Below are 16,710 nucleotides of genomic sequence, written 5' to 3'. Positions count from 1 at the left end.
TCTAAAATTACCAGTATGTATGTATGTATGTATGTATGTATGTATGTATGTATGTATGTATGTATGTATGTCGAGCGGTCACATGTTGCCTGTTACTCTGGTTACATATATTCTGTGAGCTGTTGGTGCCACGTTACATCGGGCCAGGTAACAACACACTGGCCGGCCTCCCTACACCGGGTCAGGTAACATCGCAACAAGAACAACATTAACTTGTGCTGTTATTGTTGTTATGATGATGCCAGTCTTCGGTGAACGTGGGGCGATGTTGTGTCAGGGTTATTGTGGTGTTGTTGTGGTGTTGTTGTGGTGGTGTTGTGGTGGTGTTGTGGTGGTGTTGTTGTGGTGGTGTTGAGGGTTATAGACAAACACATTATTGTTACTCGATGGTGATGTTTAGTCTGATTTTTCTTATATTTGTGAATGACTGAGTTAAGTTAGACTAAAGATACACATTAATTTACTCCTGTGTATTATTGGTCAGTGTCCAGCTGTTCCGGGAGACTTTGTGTATATTTGTATTCGTCACGATGATAGAGTACGTGAGGGAGGTGTGGGTGTGTGTATTCGCCTGGCGTAGTTTTCCATGATAGACAGGAAACGCCAGACGCTGTGTTTGAGTGGCGCTTATTGATTATCTTACTGGTAAAAGGTTGTGAGATACAGTACAACAGGTTGATGACACTCTCCTTTGTTTACTCTGGGTGTCAGCAAACAGTGGAGACCTCCCCTTCACTCTTGCCTAACACGACGTCTGTTTTAGAGGTTCCTTCACTCTTGTACCTGCTGGGGGAGAGGTGAGATATTCTAGTTCTGACGGTGGAGGGCTGCTTACTGGAGCCTCCGCCCTTCACCATAACTATACTAGAGGCCGTCGCTAGTGGCTCCTTGGTACAGCTAGGTGACCCGGAGCCCTTCTTCAGGTTGCTGGTGCTCTTGGTGCGGCCGAAGGTGGTCTTGTTGGCCGCCTCCGGTAGGTTCCTCAGGAGGTCCATTACCTCCAGGAACTCCGGCACCAGAGGGACGATGGTGGAGTCTTCCTCAGCCATATCCACCTTCAGGTCTGCTGTCGGAGAGTGAGGGAGAAGATGAGTACACACACACACACACACACACACACACACGTTTGTTTATGACTAAGACAAGACGCGAATGTATACACGGCGCCAGATATATAAGGTACACAGACAGACAGACAGACAGACAGACAGACAGTGACCTGATATGGTAGAGGTGAAGGAACCGGAGGAAGATCCGTCACCCTCGTAGGCGTAGGCTCTGAGGTCATCCCGGGGCAGGAGAGGGTCAGGTGCTCCCCTAGCTTCTCCTCCGGCAGTAGGGTCACTCCCCCCAGGTACCGGAGACCCTTGGTTGCTGCCGGGGCTCTTTTCTCCTGCAGGTGATGTTAATAAGACTTTATTAACTACGTCTTACCTTAACCCTATCGCCCCAGGTAGCTTTGGGATTATTGGTTAATCATCAGGTGAAATAAGCTGAGGTGTCTAATCTTCAGAGTGACCCCGATAATTAGAGTGACCCCAATAATTAAGGTGACCCCCAATAATTAAGGGTGACCCCCAATAATTAAAGTGACCCCAATAGTGGGGTGACCCCCAATAATTAAAAGGTGACCCCCAATAATTAAGGTGACCCCCAATAAAAGGTGACCCCTAATAGTGAGTGACCCCCAATAGTGGGTGACCCCCAATAAAGGTATTTAATAATTAGGTGACCCCCAATAATTAAAAGGTGACCCCCAATAAAGGTGACCCCAATAATTAAAGGTGACCCCCAATAATTAAGGTGACCCCCAATAATTAAGGTATTAATATAAAGGTGAAAATAGACTTTAGGAGGAAGGAAGGTCAAGAGAGAGAAATGTTTTGGTGTTAAGAAGCGGTACCAGGAAGACCATGCGAGTTGTTGAATAAATAACTGGGAGTAATGATGCACTCAGGCTGATGTGTTGTGTGCAGCTGACCTAGTGTTGTGTGCAGCTGATGTAGTTTTGTGTTGTGTGCAGCTGATGTAGTGTTGTGTTGTGTGCAGCTGACATAGTGTTTGTTGAGTGCAGCTGATGTAGTGTTGTGTTGCGTGTGCAGCTTCGATGTAGTGTTGTGTTGTATTACGTGACATAGTGTTTGTTGAGTGCAGCTGACAGTGTTTGTTGAGTGCAGCTGATGTAGTGTTTGTTGGAGTGCAGCTGATGTAGTGTTTGTTGGTGCAGCTGATGTAGTGTTGTGTTGTGTTGCAGCTGATGTAGTGTTGTGTTGTGTACCAGCTGACCTAGTGTTGTGTGCAGCTGATGTAGTGTTGTGTTGTGTGCAGCTGACATAGTGTTTGTTGAGTGCAGCTGATGTAGTGTTTGTTGAGTGCAGCTGATGTAGTGTTTGTTGATTGCAGATGATGTAGGGTTTGTTGAGTGCAGCTGATTTAGTGTTGTGTTGTGTGCAGCTGACATAGTGTTTGTTGAGTGCAGCTGATGTAGTGTTTGTTAATTGCAGATGATGTAGGGTTTGTTGAGTGCAGCCGATGTAGTGTTTGTTGAGTGCAGCTGATGTAGTATTGTATTAAGTGCAGCTGACATAGTGTTTTAGTGCAAGAAATTTATATTAGAATATTTGTTAGAACGTCATTGTGTGTGTGTATGTGTGTACTCAAAAGGCCAAGTCCATGTACTCAAAAGTTATCAAAAATACCTTAATCCTCAATGAACTAACATACCGTACTCAGAGACGGAGGTGAGGTGAGGAGGGGGGGGTGATTGGCGTCTTACTGATGGGGTTTTTAAGGACAATCAGAATATCTCGTTACCCGGAATTCGAAACTGATGTCGGATATGAGAGAGAGAGAGAGAGAGAGAGAGAGAGAGAGAGAGAGAGAGAGAGAGAGCCTCATCTCATGACTCGTAATGAGAATATTCTGATTGTTCCTTTCCTGTCTGGATGTTGTTGTTTTTTCCTGTGTTTTTGTTGTCGATGTTATGTGATGTTGTTTGTTTGTTTATGTTAATTTTTAGGCGAAAGAGAGAAATTGTGGTGTTAAAGGCGAGAGAAGGGGGAGGGGGAGGGAGGGGGAAGGCTACACCACCACCATAATATTTTACACAAACGCTCGCTGGTGGCTTAAGTGGTATTAAAAAGATCACACAGTTTACAAGTGTCCATAAAACACGTGTACAGCTGCATATATATACACACACACATACATACACACACACACCTACATGGCCACTAACGTTCACAGTTACACGTACACACTAATACAACAATATCTACATAGACACAGTTGCAGATAACACACACACACACACGCACACACACACACACACACACACACACACACACAGCTCTATACACCCACCTTTCTTCTTTAAGGCAGGCTGTGATGTGGGTAATTTGAACTTTAAACATTCAAGAAATGATTCGTGTGTATCGTCCTCTCCTATTTTCTTCTCTCCCTTCCCTCCTCCTCCTCCTTCATCACCCTGTACCTCCACCACCGTGTTCTTGCCTGTGTCGTCGTCAGCAGGTCGTTCTCTCAGTCCTAAGTTGGTCCTGTGGCGGTGTAGACGTATGGACACGACGAGACCCACCACTACTGTTAACGGGAGGAAGAACAGGGGGTTAGTTTTGGCTGTTTCTCTGTTAATGGGAGGAACAGAACGTGGTGATTTTTTTTGCTGTTTCTTTATCATAGTTGGCCCTGCTGTTGTTATTGTTTGCTGTTAAGGTGAAGGGAACAGCATGAGGGTGAGTTCTGCTGTGTCTCTCGTCACAGCCGGACCTATACGTTCCCCCGATGTTAAAACTATAACACGGACCAAACCTGAGTATACAATGTGGTCCATGTTGCTGGTATTAACACGAACGTTCGGTGGTTTTTGTTCTGTTCTGTTTACATCTACAGCGTCCGCACAGCTGATTGGTTGGTTATTTTTTTTGTTCTCAATTTTTATATAACACTATCCAGGAAGGTATAACTTAATCAGAATATCTAACTACTGTATGTCCTTCTGTCACTCTGTCTATCATCAGGCTGACGGCTAGTGATGTCAGCTGGTCGGTAATGAGCTTGATAATGATGGACTGGAAACTGACTAGATGCACCAACAGTGACTGGCCATTCGTTGATGGTCTAGTGAATGAAGGAACCCCCTCCCCCCCTTCCCAATCCCCCCCACCCTCCTGCCTCCTGCCTCCACACCCCCACTCCAGCCCACCCCCACTCCAGCACACCCCCTCCCTAGCACACCCCCTCCCTACTTTTTTTAACTTTTTTTTTCAGTGAGCCAGACATTTACAGGAGAGAAAAGGTTGGTTAATTGATGCCGTGTGGACCGGTAAATGTTGGGAGGAGGGGAGGGAGAGAGTGTGGGTAGGGGAAGGAAGGCACGGAGAGGAAGGGGAGGGGTAAAGGAAGGGGGGGGAGGAGAGTGAGGGAAGGGAAGCAGGAAAGAAGGGGAGGAGGAGGGGAGCAGGAAGGGGAAGGTAGGGGAGCAGGGAGGAAGGGAGTTAGGGAAGGGGGGAGGAGCGGAGGGGAGCAGGAAGGAAGAGGGTGGCCAGGGTCAGGTCAGGTCAGGTGTACGTGCTAACCAGTAAATTCAACACACACTGCTGATTGATTATTGATTAACCTGTCCAGCGGGGCCTTTGGTTACGCTGATTAATGCCCATTGATAGAGATGTGGGCTGATATTAACTGCTTGTTTGGTTAGGGTTTTTTTCATATCTGGTTTCAATGAATTTTGTAAGGGATCACATGAAGATTAAGCACCCATAACGTTAACCTAACCTAACCAAAATCGAACTGAACCTAACTTAATCCCATCCAAGTAGCGTTAGGGTGTTTTAATTTTCAGGTGAAATAAATTGGGGGAGGGTGTCTAATCTTCACGTGACTCTTTAGTAGTGTTTACAGGAGGAGGGGGCGGGGGAGGAGGATATCTTTGTGTGAGGGGGACTGTGGACACGAGCCGGGAGAGTCAGCTGGAGTCTCTAGGGAGGGAGAGAGAGAGAGAGAGAGAGAGAGAGAGAGAGAGAGAGAGAGAGAGATAGAGATAAATGAAACTTGTTAACACTATCATACTTCTAACTATTATTTTACCGGTACTTATTATCATCATTATTATACTTACTAGGGTTACTTAACGAGTACTTAGCGATACTTAACGAGTACTTAACGAGAACTTAACGAGACTTAAACACTTACAAAGGACGAGGAGAGAGACGGTGAGAGCAGCGATGGCCACGGGCGCTGTGAGAGAGTTGGTGGTGTTGGTGAGTGTGGCCCATTGGCAGTGGTCGCCTGTATGGCCCGGGCCACACATACACATATACCCTGGCCGCAGGTTGTGACAGGTGCCGCCATGGAGACAAGGGCGCCACACACACTCGTCCACATCCTCACAGTTGCGGTCCACCAGCTGGCGGCCCGGTCCACAGCTGCCGGGACACAGGGAAGGGGAACGGTGACCTGATGAACTGACCTGACATGACCTTATTCTCCTATGACCTCAGGGTTAGTATGATTCATGACAAAGTATCCAAGTGACCTAATGTGACCCCTTATTATGACACTTGACACTGACCTACAGGTGGCTTAACCCTACGTGACCTTTGACACTGACCTACAGGTGGGTTGGCCCCAGGTGGTGTTGCAGGAGAGGGGTGGGGTACAGGTGATGTTGACGCAGGCATCAGGGGCGTCACAGCCTCGCTCCAGGTGCTGTAAGGTGGTTACCTGGCCCCAGCTGGTGCCGTTGATGGCAGGTGGCAGCGGCAGATGGCGACCCGAAACCCGCAGGTCATCCACACACGCTATCGAGAAGACAGATGGTGAGGATGCTGTCATTAGTGAACCAGCTGCCATTAGTGAACCAGCTGTCATTACTAAGGAGGCAGATGCTATATTAGAGCAGCTGGTATAGTAATATAGATACTTAATATAATATGTAAACATACTTAACACAGCCACTTAACTGTACAATGTAAACACGCTTAACTCAGACACTTAAGTGTATGTAAACGCACTTAACCCAGCCACTTAAGTGTTAACATTACTCAACAACACCACACTTAAGGCTGCTCTTCTATCAGGGTTGTGGACGAGTTAAAATATCTCCTGAGTTAAGGAAAATTTACCAGAGTGAATAATGTATTAAAGTTGAGGAGGAGGAAGAGAAGAAGAGGAGGAGGAGAGGAAGGAGGAGGAGGAGGAGGTTAATCTTTCAAGTAGTGAGATATTTTAGCGCTAAAGAAAATATTTTATGACGTTATAATAATGTTAACTTGAACATAAAGAATATATTGGTAAAACACACACACACACACACACACACACTCTCACACACACACACACACACACACACACACACACACACACACACACACACACACACACACACACACACTACCCACACATCAGTCAGGTCATCCCGCACCCCCACCAGTCTGACACCGACGAACTCCGGCAGTCCGCCTACTGTGACGCCGTCGTGTTTGTCCACGTTGAGGGGCGTGGGTGCCTCTCTCCCATGCCCACGCCTCTCCCGCACCACCAGGAAGGACGCCAAGGATTCGTTTCGTCTCCAGCCGTCACCATCATCCACAGAAACGACCAAGTTGTCTCCATGTCGTTCCGCCCTGACAGTGTGCCAGGACCCGTCGCCTAGTGGCCGCCCCTCTACACACGCCACCCGCGCCGCCCATTCCGACCCCGTCAGCGAGGCACAGGCCACGCTTGATCGTAGCTGTGGGTGGGGAATGAGCCGTGGTGTTATGGGTGGTTGGTAGGTGGGGTGTGGGTGGGTGGGAGGTAGGTGGGTGTGGGGTGGGTGGCGGGTGGTGGGAGGTAGGGGGTGGGGTGGGTGGGAGGTAGGGGTGGGGTGGTGGGAGGTAGGTGGGTGTGGGTGGGTGGGAGGTAGGTGGGTGGTGGGTGGGAGGTGTGGGTGTGTGGGTGGGTGGGAAGCAGGTGGGGTGTGGGTGGCGGGTGGGTGGGAGGCATAAGTCAAGATGGTTAAGATGGGTGAGAAATTTGGGCAAAATATGAGGATGGAAAATTATTCTCACTTTATTATCATGATGAAACAAAAAGAGAGAGAGAAAGAGAGAGAGAGAGAGAGAGAGAGAGAGACTCACGTGTAGAGTGAAGGCAGCCGAGTGGTGATGAGCCGCCAGGTGTAACAAGAGACCGTGTCGTGCCCCTCTTGTCCTTAGCCTCACCTGTACTCTCAACACCCTGGGAGCTGGCGTGAACGACAGCGCCACCTTCATGTACGACGCCTTACCCAGAGCAGCGGGTACTGTGGGCGTGTTGCACCCACTCCCCGTCCAGCCGGGTTCACACTCACACTCGGGACGTCTGAGGCCGCCTACACACTCTCCACGGACGCTGCACCCACCAAGGCCACCCGGACAAGCTGACTCCTGCGGCAGACACCCCGGGCTGCTCTCCCTGCTGTAGGCCGGCTCACCCAGGTCCACCAGCTGCAAAGACGCTGCAGGACAGTTATGTGATGCACCGTCTGCCCCGTCCACTGCTACAACATTGTCTGTCTGTCTGTCGGAAGTAATAATATACCTCATTCTCTCCCGTAAGATAACATCACAGTCTACCCTGCCAAGAGTTACAGCAGATCCCAGTCTGTAGAATGTAACCACAGTCTATCACGTCAGGCGTTAAGGCACATTACAGTCAGTCTTGCGTGTGGAGTTGTAACTTAAGGAACGTTCCCGCTTGATGATATATAAAACATCATGTGTCCGGTGTAAGGCTGATCAATCATGACTCGTCTCACCTAAAACTGCGGTGAATCTTTGTTCGTCCCGGAGTCACAATACGTCACGAACCGTCCCTGTCTCGTGGTGGAGTAAATTGCTGTGTTTCACCCACAGATTATTGGACAAGTCTCTTCTAAAAGTCACAGCGATAAAACACAAACTTTTCCGTCAACATCGTAACAATTATTCATATCTTTTGGCTTAGGGATTCCTCTTGATGTATGTATTGCGTCATTGATTTATGTATTGCGTCATTGATTTATGTATTGCGTCATTGATTTATGTATTACGTCATTGATTTATGTATTGCGTCATTGATTTATGTATTGCGTCATTGATTTATGTATTACTTCATGAGCTGGAATACCTCTGTACAGGTGACATCACTCTTGTGCCTCTGGTGGTAAAAACTTTATGCACAACCACGATCAAAAGTTTCTGTACATACCTGTAACTCCGAAATGTTGGAATGTGTTTGGTGATTGCTTGAGTCTGGCTGAAACATCTCACTAGTTGGGTTTTAGAACGAGGATGTCAAGTGACTTTTATATGTGGGAATAACTTTTGCTCGACGGACACAGATACTGACCTTTTAGTTGTTGTTGAAGGCGTCTTGTGTCTCCCATCACCTGGCGTATAATAGAGGTGTGCGCTGTGTTGGTTTATGAGGAACACACACACACACACACACACACACACGTTATGTTGTTGATGGTGGGGTCTGATTCTCTTGAGGCTTTTGAGAGGGTGAAGGATTATAGGTACAGGTGGGTAGGGTGGTGGGTGGTGGGTTGGTAGGTGAGTGGGTTGGTGGGTGGGTTGGTTGGTGGGTTGGTTGGTTGGTTGGTTGGTTGGCTGCTGTCCATAAGTTGGTTAATTAATACAAACAAGACCAAGGTAGTGCCATAGATCTCACCTGACCATTGAGAGTGAGGTGTGAGATGCAGCCGTGGAGTGGGCGGGCTGTGGGTGCTTCTTCCCATTCGTGGTCGTGGGCGGTGGGCGGCGTATGGGCTAACCCACCCACTTGTAGCGGTCCAGATCCTAGCCAACCTTCTAACCCCCATGGGATGGTCCACGCCGCCCGCGCTAAGCAATGGGCGTCATCGTGGGAGTGGTGTTTCTCCCACCCGCGCCCACACAGGTCTACCATGAGTGCCACACCCTATATAAACAAACCAACACATGGTATCAGTCTCAAGACCTCCCGCAGGATACTACCAGTTAACAAAGTACCGAGACAGAAATGTGTTTAGGTTATAGTCACTCAGGTAACCAAGATGGTCGCCCTTATACCTCTAGACAGGTGAGAAAACTAAAGAGAGATCCTACCATATACGCGACACAGGTAAGGAGTGTTTACCTGGGCGTCGAGGTGAACGTGGAGAGTGTGCCAGTCACCATCATGTACCGTCGTGTTGACCTCCAGCTTCAAGGGGACGAGACCGCCCTCGAATAGAAGCTGTGGGCGGCCAAATTTCAACTGCAGGGCAAGCATGGGCGTGGGCATAGGAGGGGAGACGGCGGGGCGTTGTTGAGGGGCGAGAGGACCCGAGTAGAGGATAAGAGCGTTGGGGTGTCGCGTGAGGAGGCGGAGGGAGATGGTGGTGGGGAGGCACGGGGGTAGGGGGCGGACCCAGGCCCACCCCGAGCCAGTGAAGGTGCGGGCCAGGACCTTACACTGCCAGCCCTTAGAGCCCCCGGGGCATATACACCTGTGGGGAGATACAGGTACGTTAGCAACACTACACACACACACACACACACACACACACACACACACACACACATTTATAAACACAGACACATGCATAACAGACTGACATCTTACCTGTTGCCATCAGAGGATCTCACACACCGGCCACCGTTGAGGCAGGAGGTGGGCGTGCACGTCTCCGGCTCGTGGGCGTGACAGGCGTGGGCGCGGGTGAGTCGTGGGGTGACCAGCGAGGTGGCGTTTGTATCCACAACCTAGTGAGGGCGAGAGGCCAGTGAATACCTCCAGGTAGAGACGATAATTACCTCCAGGTGTTAACGAAAAAGTCAGTAACGTGGGACACTTCTATTTGGCGCAGCAGGTGTAGAGGTGTAGGTAGGCGTAATAGTGTGTAAGACGAGGGTATAGTGGGTGTAATGGCGCGTGTGATGGTCCTCCACACCCTCACCTTCTCTCTCACCTTTACCCTTCCCCCAACCCACACCTTCCCTCCCATGTCCACACCTTCCTTCCACTCCCCACACCTTCCCTCCCACGCCCACACCTTCCTTCCCACGCCCACACCTTCCCCCCACTCCCCACACCTTCCCTCCCATGTCCACACCCAACCTCCCACTCCCACACCTTCCCTCCCACTCCCACACCTTCCCTCCCACTCCCACACCTTCCTCCCACGTCTACACCTTCTCCCTCCCACGTCCACACCTTCCTCCCACGCCCACACCTTCCCTCCCACGCCTACACCTTCCCTCCCACTCCCACAACTTCCTCCCCACTCCCACACCTTCCCTCCCACGCCCACACCTTCCCTCCCACGCCCACCCCTTCCGTCCCACTCCCACACCTCTCCCGTGCCCACACACCTTTCTCCCACGCCCACACCTTCCCTCCCACGCTCACACCTTTCCTCCCACGCCCACACCTTCCCACCCACGCCCACACCTTCCCACCCACGCCCACACCTTCCCTCCCACGCCCACACCTTCCCTCCCACGCCCACACCTTACCTGTAGAGGGAGCGCTGTGGAGGCGAGGGAGGCGGCGGAGGAGGGGTCGCCGTCGTCACCGTTCTGGAGGTCGAGGCGGAGGTCAGGACTGTGTATCTCCTCCAGGCGGCGCCCCACGACCCCTGATGACTCCAGCAGTACCTTCAGGTTGGTCGACTCCTCTAGCTGTAGTGAGAGCAAGTGTGCGTGCGCGAGAGTGTTGGTTGAACATAACACACACACACACACACACACACTCAAATGAACCAGTAACTGTATAATACACTTCATTTTATTTACAGGGAAATTAAAATTACTGTAGGTGGTGAAGGTGTAGGTGTAGGTGAAGGTGTAGGTGAAGGTGTAGGTGAAGGTGTAGGTGTAGGCTTGGGTGTAAGTGGTGTAGGTGAAGGTGTAGATGACACTCACCTGGTGGGAGTGGAGGCCCAGTAGCCCCTGAAGCTTGACGGGGTCCATGAACTTCCCTCTGTCTCTTGGATGACCCACACACAGGCTGACGGAGGCGGCAGCGGCTCAGCAGCAACACGCAACAGCTTCTGCTCCTCCTCCTCGTGCAGCGTGATGGTGGGCGTGGAGAAACTGGTAGTGTGGGCGTGGGGGGCGTGGTAGTGGGTGGCGCGGTGACCATACACACTGACCACCTCGACAGTGTGGCCACCACCACCACCTTCAGTACCCCATCCACCAGCCGTCCCAGCCCGCCTCCCCCCTGTGGGTTAGGTTAGGTTAGGTTAGGTCAGGTTAGGTTAGGTGAGACAAGACCTGTGTAAAGCAGCGTAAAACATCACTACAATCGTCATCCCCAACTTTTATACAGAACCCACACGAGTTATTACCTAAAGTGAACAAATACCCCCCAAAAAACCCAGTCATTTGTTGAAGTGTTTACAGAGGCTGTCGTTGGGTAGTTACCGTGAAAATAAACACACGACTCTGACAAAGAAATAACTAGACATACATACAGTTCAGTGCACAAAGTAAACAGAGATTATATGTAACTTGTAAAAATATATATCAGTTATTAGATGTGTGTGTTAGTCCACTTTATACTAACACATAGTTTTTATAATTGATCTGTGATAATAATTAGGAGACACCAAATTCATGAGATATAGATGAATATTAACACTTGACCTCCAGTAGTATTTAACAGTATGTATGTATGTATGTATGTATGTATGTATGTATGTATGTATGTATGTATGTATGTATGTATGTATGTATGCATGTTCATGACTGGAGACGTGAATTATTAAAGAAGTTGTATATTAAAACATTAACATCAGTTTGCGAGTGTAAGCGACCCAACTATGTCAACAAACACGGGGTGGAGACATCATGAGGAGCGTTAATCAAGGATATATATATAAAGGAGCATTATTTGTATGACTTAAACGCGTAATGATATATATAGTTCTTATATTATCTTTCATTACCATCAATATCAAGAGCAACTCAGTACTAGAGAGAGAGAGAGAGAGAGAGAGAGAGAGAGAGAGAGAGGGGGGGCACCAAAATGAAGTTAAGGTTTAAAGTAACAAAACCATACTGTATATTTTCAATGAATTTTAATGAAGTTTATACAACTCCTCGACCACCGCCCGGCCCTTTCATGACTTGGTGATGGGTGTATAATGTATACGTCTTAACCCCTGCCCTGCCCGCCCTGCCCCCTGCCCGCCCCGCTGCCAGCTGAGTTTGAGAAAGATTGTCTCCTCTCATATACCCAAACTCTCCTCCCAATGTTTTTTTAATTTCTTGTGTTTTTCCCATATTAACATTACTAACTTGATTTAAATGGGATGGGATGGGTGGATGGGATGGGATGGGATGGGATGGGTGGGATGGGATGGGATGGGATGATGGGATGGGATGGGATGGGATGGGAAATATTGACGTAAGAACCAAGGATAAATTATGAGTGTAAACTAATGTCGTTTGATGCCTTACCATGGGTGTCCAGCCTCTGGTTAGGTCTGTGGGCGTGGTGGGCGTGAGGGTGATGGGGGCGGCGTGGGAGAGGGCGTCTTGTGTCAGCATCTCCGCTACCGTCACGTTGGCTGACACTCCTCGCTGACGCCACACTCGGTCACTTACGCTGAAGTGTAACTCATACCTGGCCAAGCAAGTGAAGTTGGGGGTTAGGTGTGTGTGTGTGTGTGTGTGTGTGTGTGTGTGTGTGTGTGTGTGTGTGTGTGTGTGTGTGTGTGTGTGTGTGTGTGTGTGTGTGTGTGTGTGTGTGTGTCATAACAGGTACAAAAATTCACCTGAATTTTTGTACCTATTAATGGCATGACAGTTTTTTTTTACACATACGTATTATGAACGTCTTCTTCACACACACACACACACACACACACACACACACACACACACACACTATGATCTCTTGAGCCCCAGTACTCATAAGACAACTTAAAGTTTACTACCGAGTTAATTACTAAGCACACTTCTTACCTCCCAGACGTGTTTTTTACACCAACTATTCCTGTCGTCAATACTGCGTCGCCACCTTGCTGTCTGTTGTTTTGTCAGTTTTAGTCTTTGTCTGTATGTGTCATTTTGTCTTAGTGTGTGTGTGTGTCTGTCTGCCATAGTTTGTTTTAATGTATACAGTCAGTGTATATATATGTAGACAATATACATAGACGGTCGAGGTATTTAAACAATGATAAACAATAAGTTGATTTAACCTACCTCAGTAGCGCCTAACTTAATCCAGGTAAAGTTTGGTAATTATAAGTTTAATTTCTGCTCAACCTGTGATAACATTCACTACCGCTCGTTTCTCTCTTACCTGTGGGACGCAATTACCTGTGTGACGCATTTACCTGGGGAACGCATTTACCTGTGTGACGCATTTACCTGTAGGACGCATTATACCTCCCTGATATTTACTACAAAGGTCACTGATGCTGTCATATTAATGTGAGCCCTTGAGTTGCACCTTATGTGAGCCCTTGAGTTGCACTTATGTGAGCCCTTGAGTTGCACCTTATGTGAGCCATTGAGTTGCACCTTATGTGAGCCATTGAGTTGCACCTTATGTGAGCCATTGAGTTGCACCTTATGTGAGCCCCAGGTTGCACCTTATGTGAGCCCTTGAGTTGCACCTTATGTGAGCCATTGAGTTGCACCTTATGTGAGCCATTGAGTTGCACCTTATGTGAGCCCTTGAGTTGCACCTTATGTGAGCCATTGAGTTACACCTTACTTAGAGAGAGCAATTGGGTGTATTTCTAGTGATTCACAGATTAGACGAGTCGCAGAAAATACCCAATCAGTTTAACTCAGTGTGTGATTGTAAATAAGAATTCCAGGTTAATTGTTTGGGAGTTTTGTCGTCATATAAATCTTAAATTGTCTCGGTTCGCGTGATCTTAGCGGCTTATTATGTTTTCTCACGAGGACTAAGTAATTCTCGTGGTATTTGATGTCTATCTGAAACACAAAAGTCAACTTAACCTCTCAAGTCAGGTGGATATATGTAAGAATATGCAGATCCTTCATCGTGATTGGTTGGTTGACTCTGTGCTGTGTGATGTATTTGGTTCGTAATTGGTTGTCTGATATGATGACTTAATAAGGTTTAGTCTGGGGGTGATTGATTGGTCATGCAGTGAGGGTATGGAGTCTGTTTTGACTGTGATTGGTTGTTTGATATAGTGACGCAATATGATCTCACTCCGTCGTGATTGGTTGTCTGGCATAGTGACGCAGTATATCATATTCTGTTATGATTGGTTACCCGGTACCGTGACGTAATATGATAAACTCTGTTGTAATTGGTTGCAATGTTAGCGATGATGTTGACGATGAATTTGACGACAATGACGACCAAACCGACGACCTGTTTGTGCTTCGTCAGGTATAGGTAAAGTCAGGTCGGCAGGTGGTGTTGGTCGGCAGGTGGTGCAGGTCGGCAGGTGGTGTTGGTCGGCAGGTGGTGTTGGTCGGCAGGTGGTGCAGGTCGGCCCACAGCTGGTAATAAATGCATCAGAGCAACAGTATATATTATTCACAGCTGGTGTTGAGTATACGACCTCGAGCAGAGTACGACCCTCAGTAGTATAGATGGACGACTCTCGCTTTATGGTTTATTGTCTTCCTTGTTTACCACCTGCCTCTTGTTTTCCTTCCTTCCTTCCTTCCTTCCTTCCTTCATCTTTTCTCTCTTGTTGTTGTTATTCTTCTTGTTCTTCTCCTTCTCCTTGCAGTAATTACTAAGGCACAATATATCAGATCTTTAACACAGTCTTACACACACACCTTAAGATTTCCTCTACACAAACTTACTAACATAAAAACATCCTCAAAAGTAAGTATTTCCATCAGTGTTCAGGAGTAGAAATGAGAGGAGGAATTGAGTGTGGGGTGATGAGAGAATGGATGGCGGTGGTGAGAGGAAAAAGGGGATGGTAGTGAGAGGAGAGTGAGTGGAGTGGTTGTGAGAATTGGAAGATAGAGGAAAGGAGGGGGGATGGTGGTGAGAGGGAGAAAAAGGGGATGGTAGTGAGAGGGGTGGAAGAGATAGAGGAAAGGAGGGAGGATGGTAGTGAGAGGGAGGGAGTGAGTGGAGTGGTTGTGAGAGGGGTGGAAGAGATTAACAGATGAGATACCTAACCTAACCTAACCTAACCTCACCACCAAGACAACAATGGTCTAGTGTTGTCCTCTGTACCAGGTGGTCGATGCTGAGGAATGTTGGGTTGTGTCTTGGTCGAGCCAGGGTGGGTTGTGTCTGTCTGTCTGCCTGCCTGTCTATCTCTGGATCTGTCTGTCTGTCTGTCTCTGGATCTGTCTATATGTGTTTCTGTCTTTGTAACATTTTCTGTCATTTACCTTTTCCTGTCTATCTTACCCTCTATTTCTCTCGTCCCTCCTCTCTTACTATCTCTGTCTGTCTGTCTGTCTGTCTGTCTCTGTCTCTCACGTAGGCCCCTCAGGACCCAGAAAGAGTTCTGGGGTGCAGAGGCTTCTGACCTGATACACTGTCTGAAGAATTATTCTGGTCACCACCACAGCTGTGTATTTTGATGTGATTGGCTGGCGATGGTGTGTGTGGTGTGTGTGTGTGTGTGTGTGTGTGTGTCTGTGTGTGTGTGTGTTTTGTGTGTGTGTGTGTGTGTGTGTGTGTGTGTGTGTGTGTTTTCTGTCAGTATACTGAGCTTGTGGTGGCGTGTGGTTGTGTGGCTGTAAGTGTCCGCCTTTCTCTATGTGTGTGTGGCTGTGTGCGTGCATTTGTGTGTATATTTAAGCTGGTGAGTAGAGACGTGTACTAGTAAATATGTATTTATGTGGTTGTGAGAACGTGCTTGTGTGTGTGTGTGTGTGTGTGTGTACTTGCTCTTTATAATAACCACTTCAAATGATGATAGACTGAGGCCAATATCCTTTCACTAATCCACCAAATTATGTATGACATTTCAAACACAGTAAACGGCTACACCACCACAACAGCGTCCAGGCTTATTATATTAACACTCTGTATAACTCATCTGTTCACACACACAGTCACACACCTGTATTAAAGTATAACTCATATAGACGCCATCATCACGTCATCATCATATCTCCAGTTCAGAATTACAGCTCAGAATTTAATATCACATAATGTAAATAATTCCCAGCGAGAGATAGAACCCATTACAGCATTTTTTTTAGGGAAGGAAGGACTTTAAAATTAATTCTAGTTTTATGAAAAGTTAGATGCTGATAATTTTTTTTTTATTATTATTATTGAAGCTTGATGAGATGTAAGAGAGGTGGGTCACATTAAGGGGGTTATGGGGGAGGGGGTGTCTTTATTACGAGGGAGTCGATTAATGAACTTTTATCCGGTGTTCGTGAGTAAACTTTAATTTTCTTCTTGTGTTCTTCTTGTTCTTCCTATTGTAGCACACACACACACACACACACACACACACACACACACACACACAGGTAGAGAGAGGTGAGAAGAAGCAACAGGTTAATTAAATGCTCCACATACCTTCCTTTCCTGACCACATCCCTTCCTTCCCTGACCACATACCTTCCCTCCCTGACCACATACCTTCCTTCCCTGACTACATCCCTTCCCTGACCACATCCCTTCCTTTCCTGACCACATACCTTCCTTCCCTGACCACATCCCTTCCCTGACCACATCCCTTCCCTGACCACATCCCTTCCCTGACCACATCCCTTCCTTTCCTGACCACAT

General features: G+C 47.9%; 2 protein-coding genes across 2 annotated transcripts in view; both read right to left on the bottom strand.

Moving 5' to 3' along the window:
* LOC121867508 (neural-cadherin-like) lies at positions 1-10,971 on the bottom strand (the record flags this gene model as incomplete). Its single annotated transcript, XM_042367475.1, is given in 12 exon segments — positions 1-1,066; positions 1,220-1,393; positions 3,364-3,600; positions 5,212-5,444; positions 5,630-5,820; positions 6,422-6,751; positions 7,140-7,487; positions 8,698-8,946; positions 9,145-9,496; positions 9,613-9,752; positions 10,506-10,670; positions 10,914-10,971. Coding segments are annotated over 12 exon segments (2,826 nt in total). The 3' UTR covers positions 1-707.
* A 578-nt stretch (positions 10,972-11,549) lies between these two features.
* Positions 11,550-16,710, bottom strand: part of LOC121867428 (neural-cadherin-like) — a gene marked incomplete at its 5' end in the record, with an annotated part of 5,994 nt that continues 833 nt past the window's right edge. Inside the window, 2 exon segments of the mRNA XM_042367338.1 lie at positions 11,550-11,579; positions 12,456-12,621. Of these exon segments, the coding sequence (XP_042223272.1) occupies positions 11,550-11,579; positions 12,456-12,621 (196 nt within the window).

The sequence above is a fragment of the Homarus americanus genome, unplaced genomic scaffold, assembly GCF_018991925.1.
Source record: "Homarus americanus isolate GMGI-L3 unplaced genomic scaffold, GMGI_Hamer_2.0 scaffold23598, whole genome shotgun sequence".
Lineage (NCBI taxonomy): Eukaryota > Metazoa > Arthropoda > Malacostraca > Decapoda > Nephropidae > Homarus > Homarus americanus.
The sequence above is the reverse complement of the archived record's forward strand: the minus strand, read 5'-3'. Positions and strand labels throughout refer to the sequence as shown.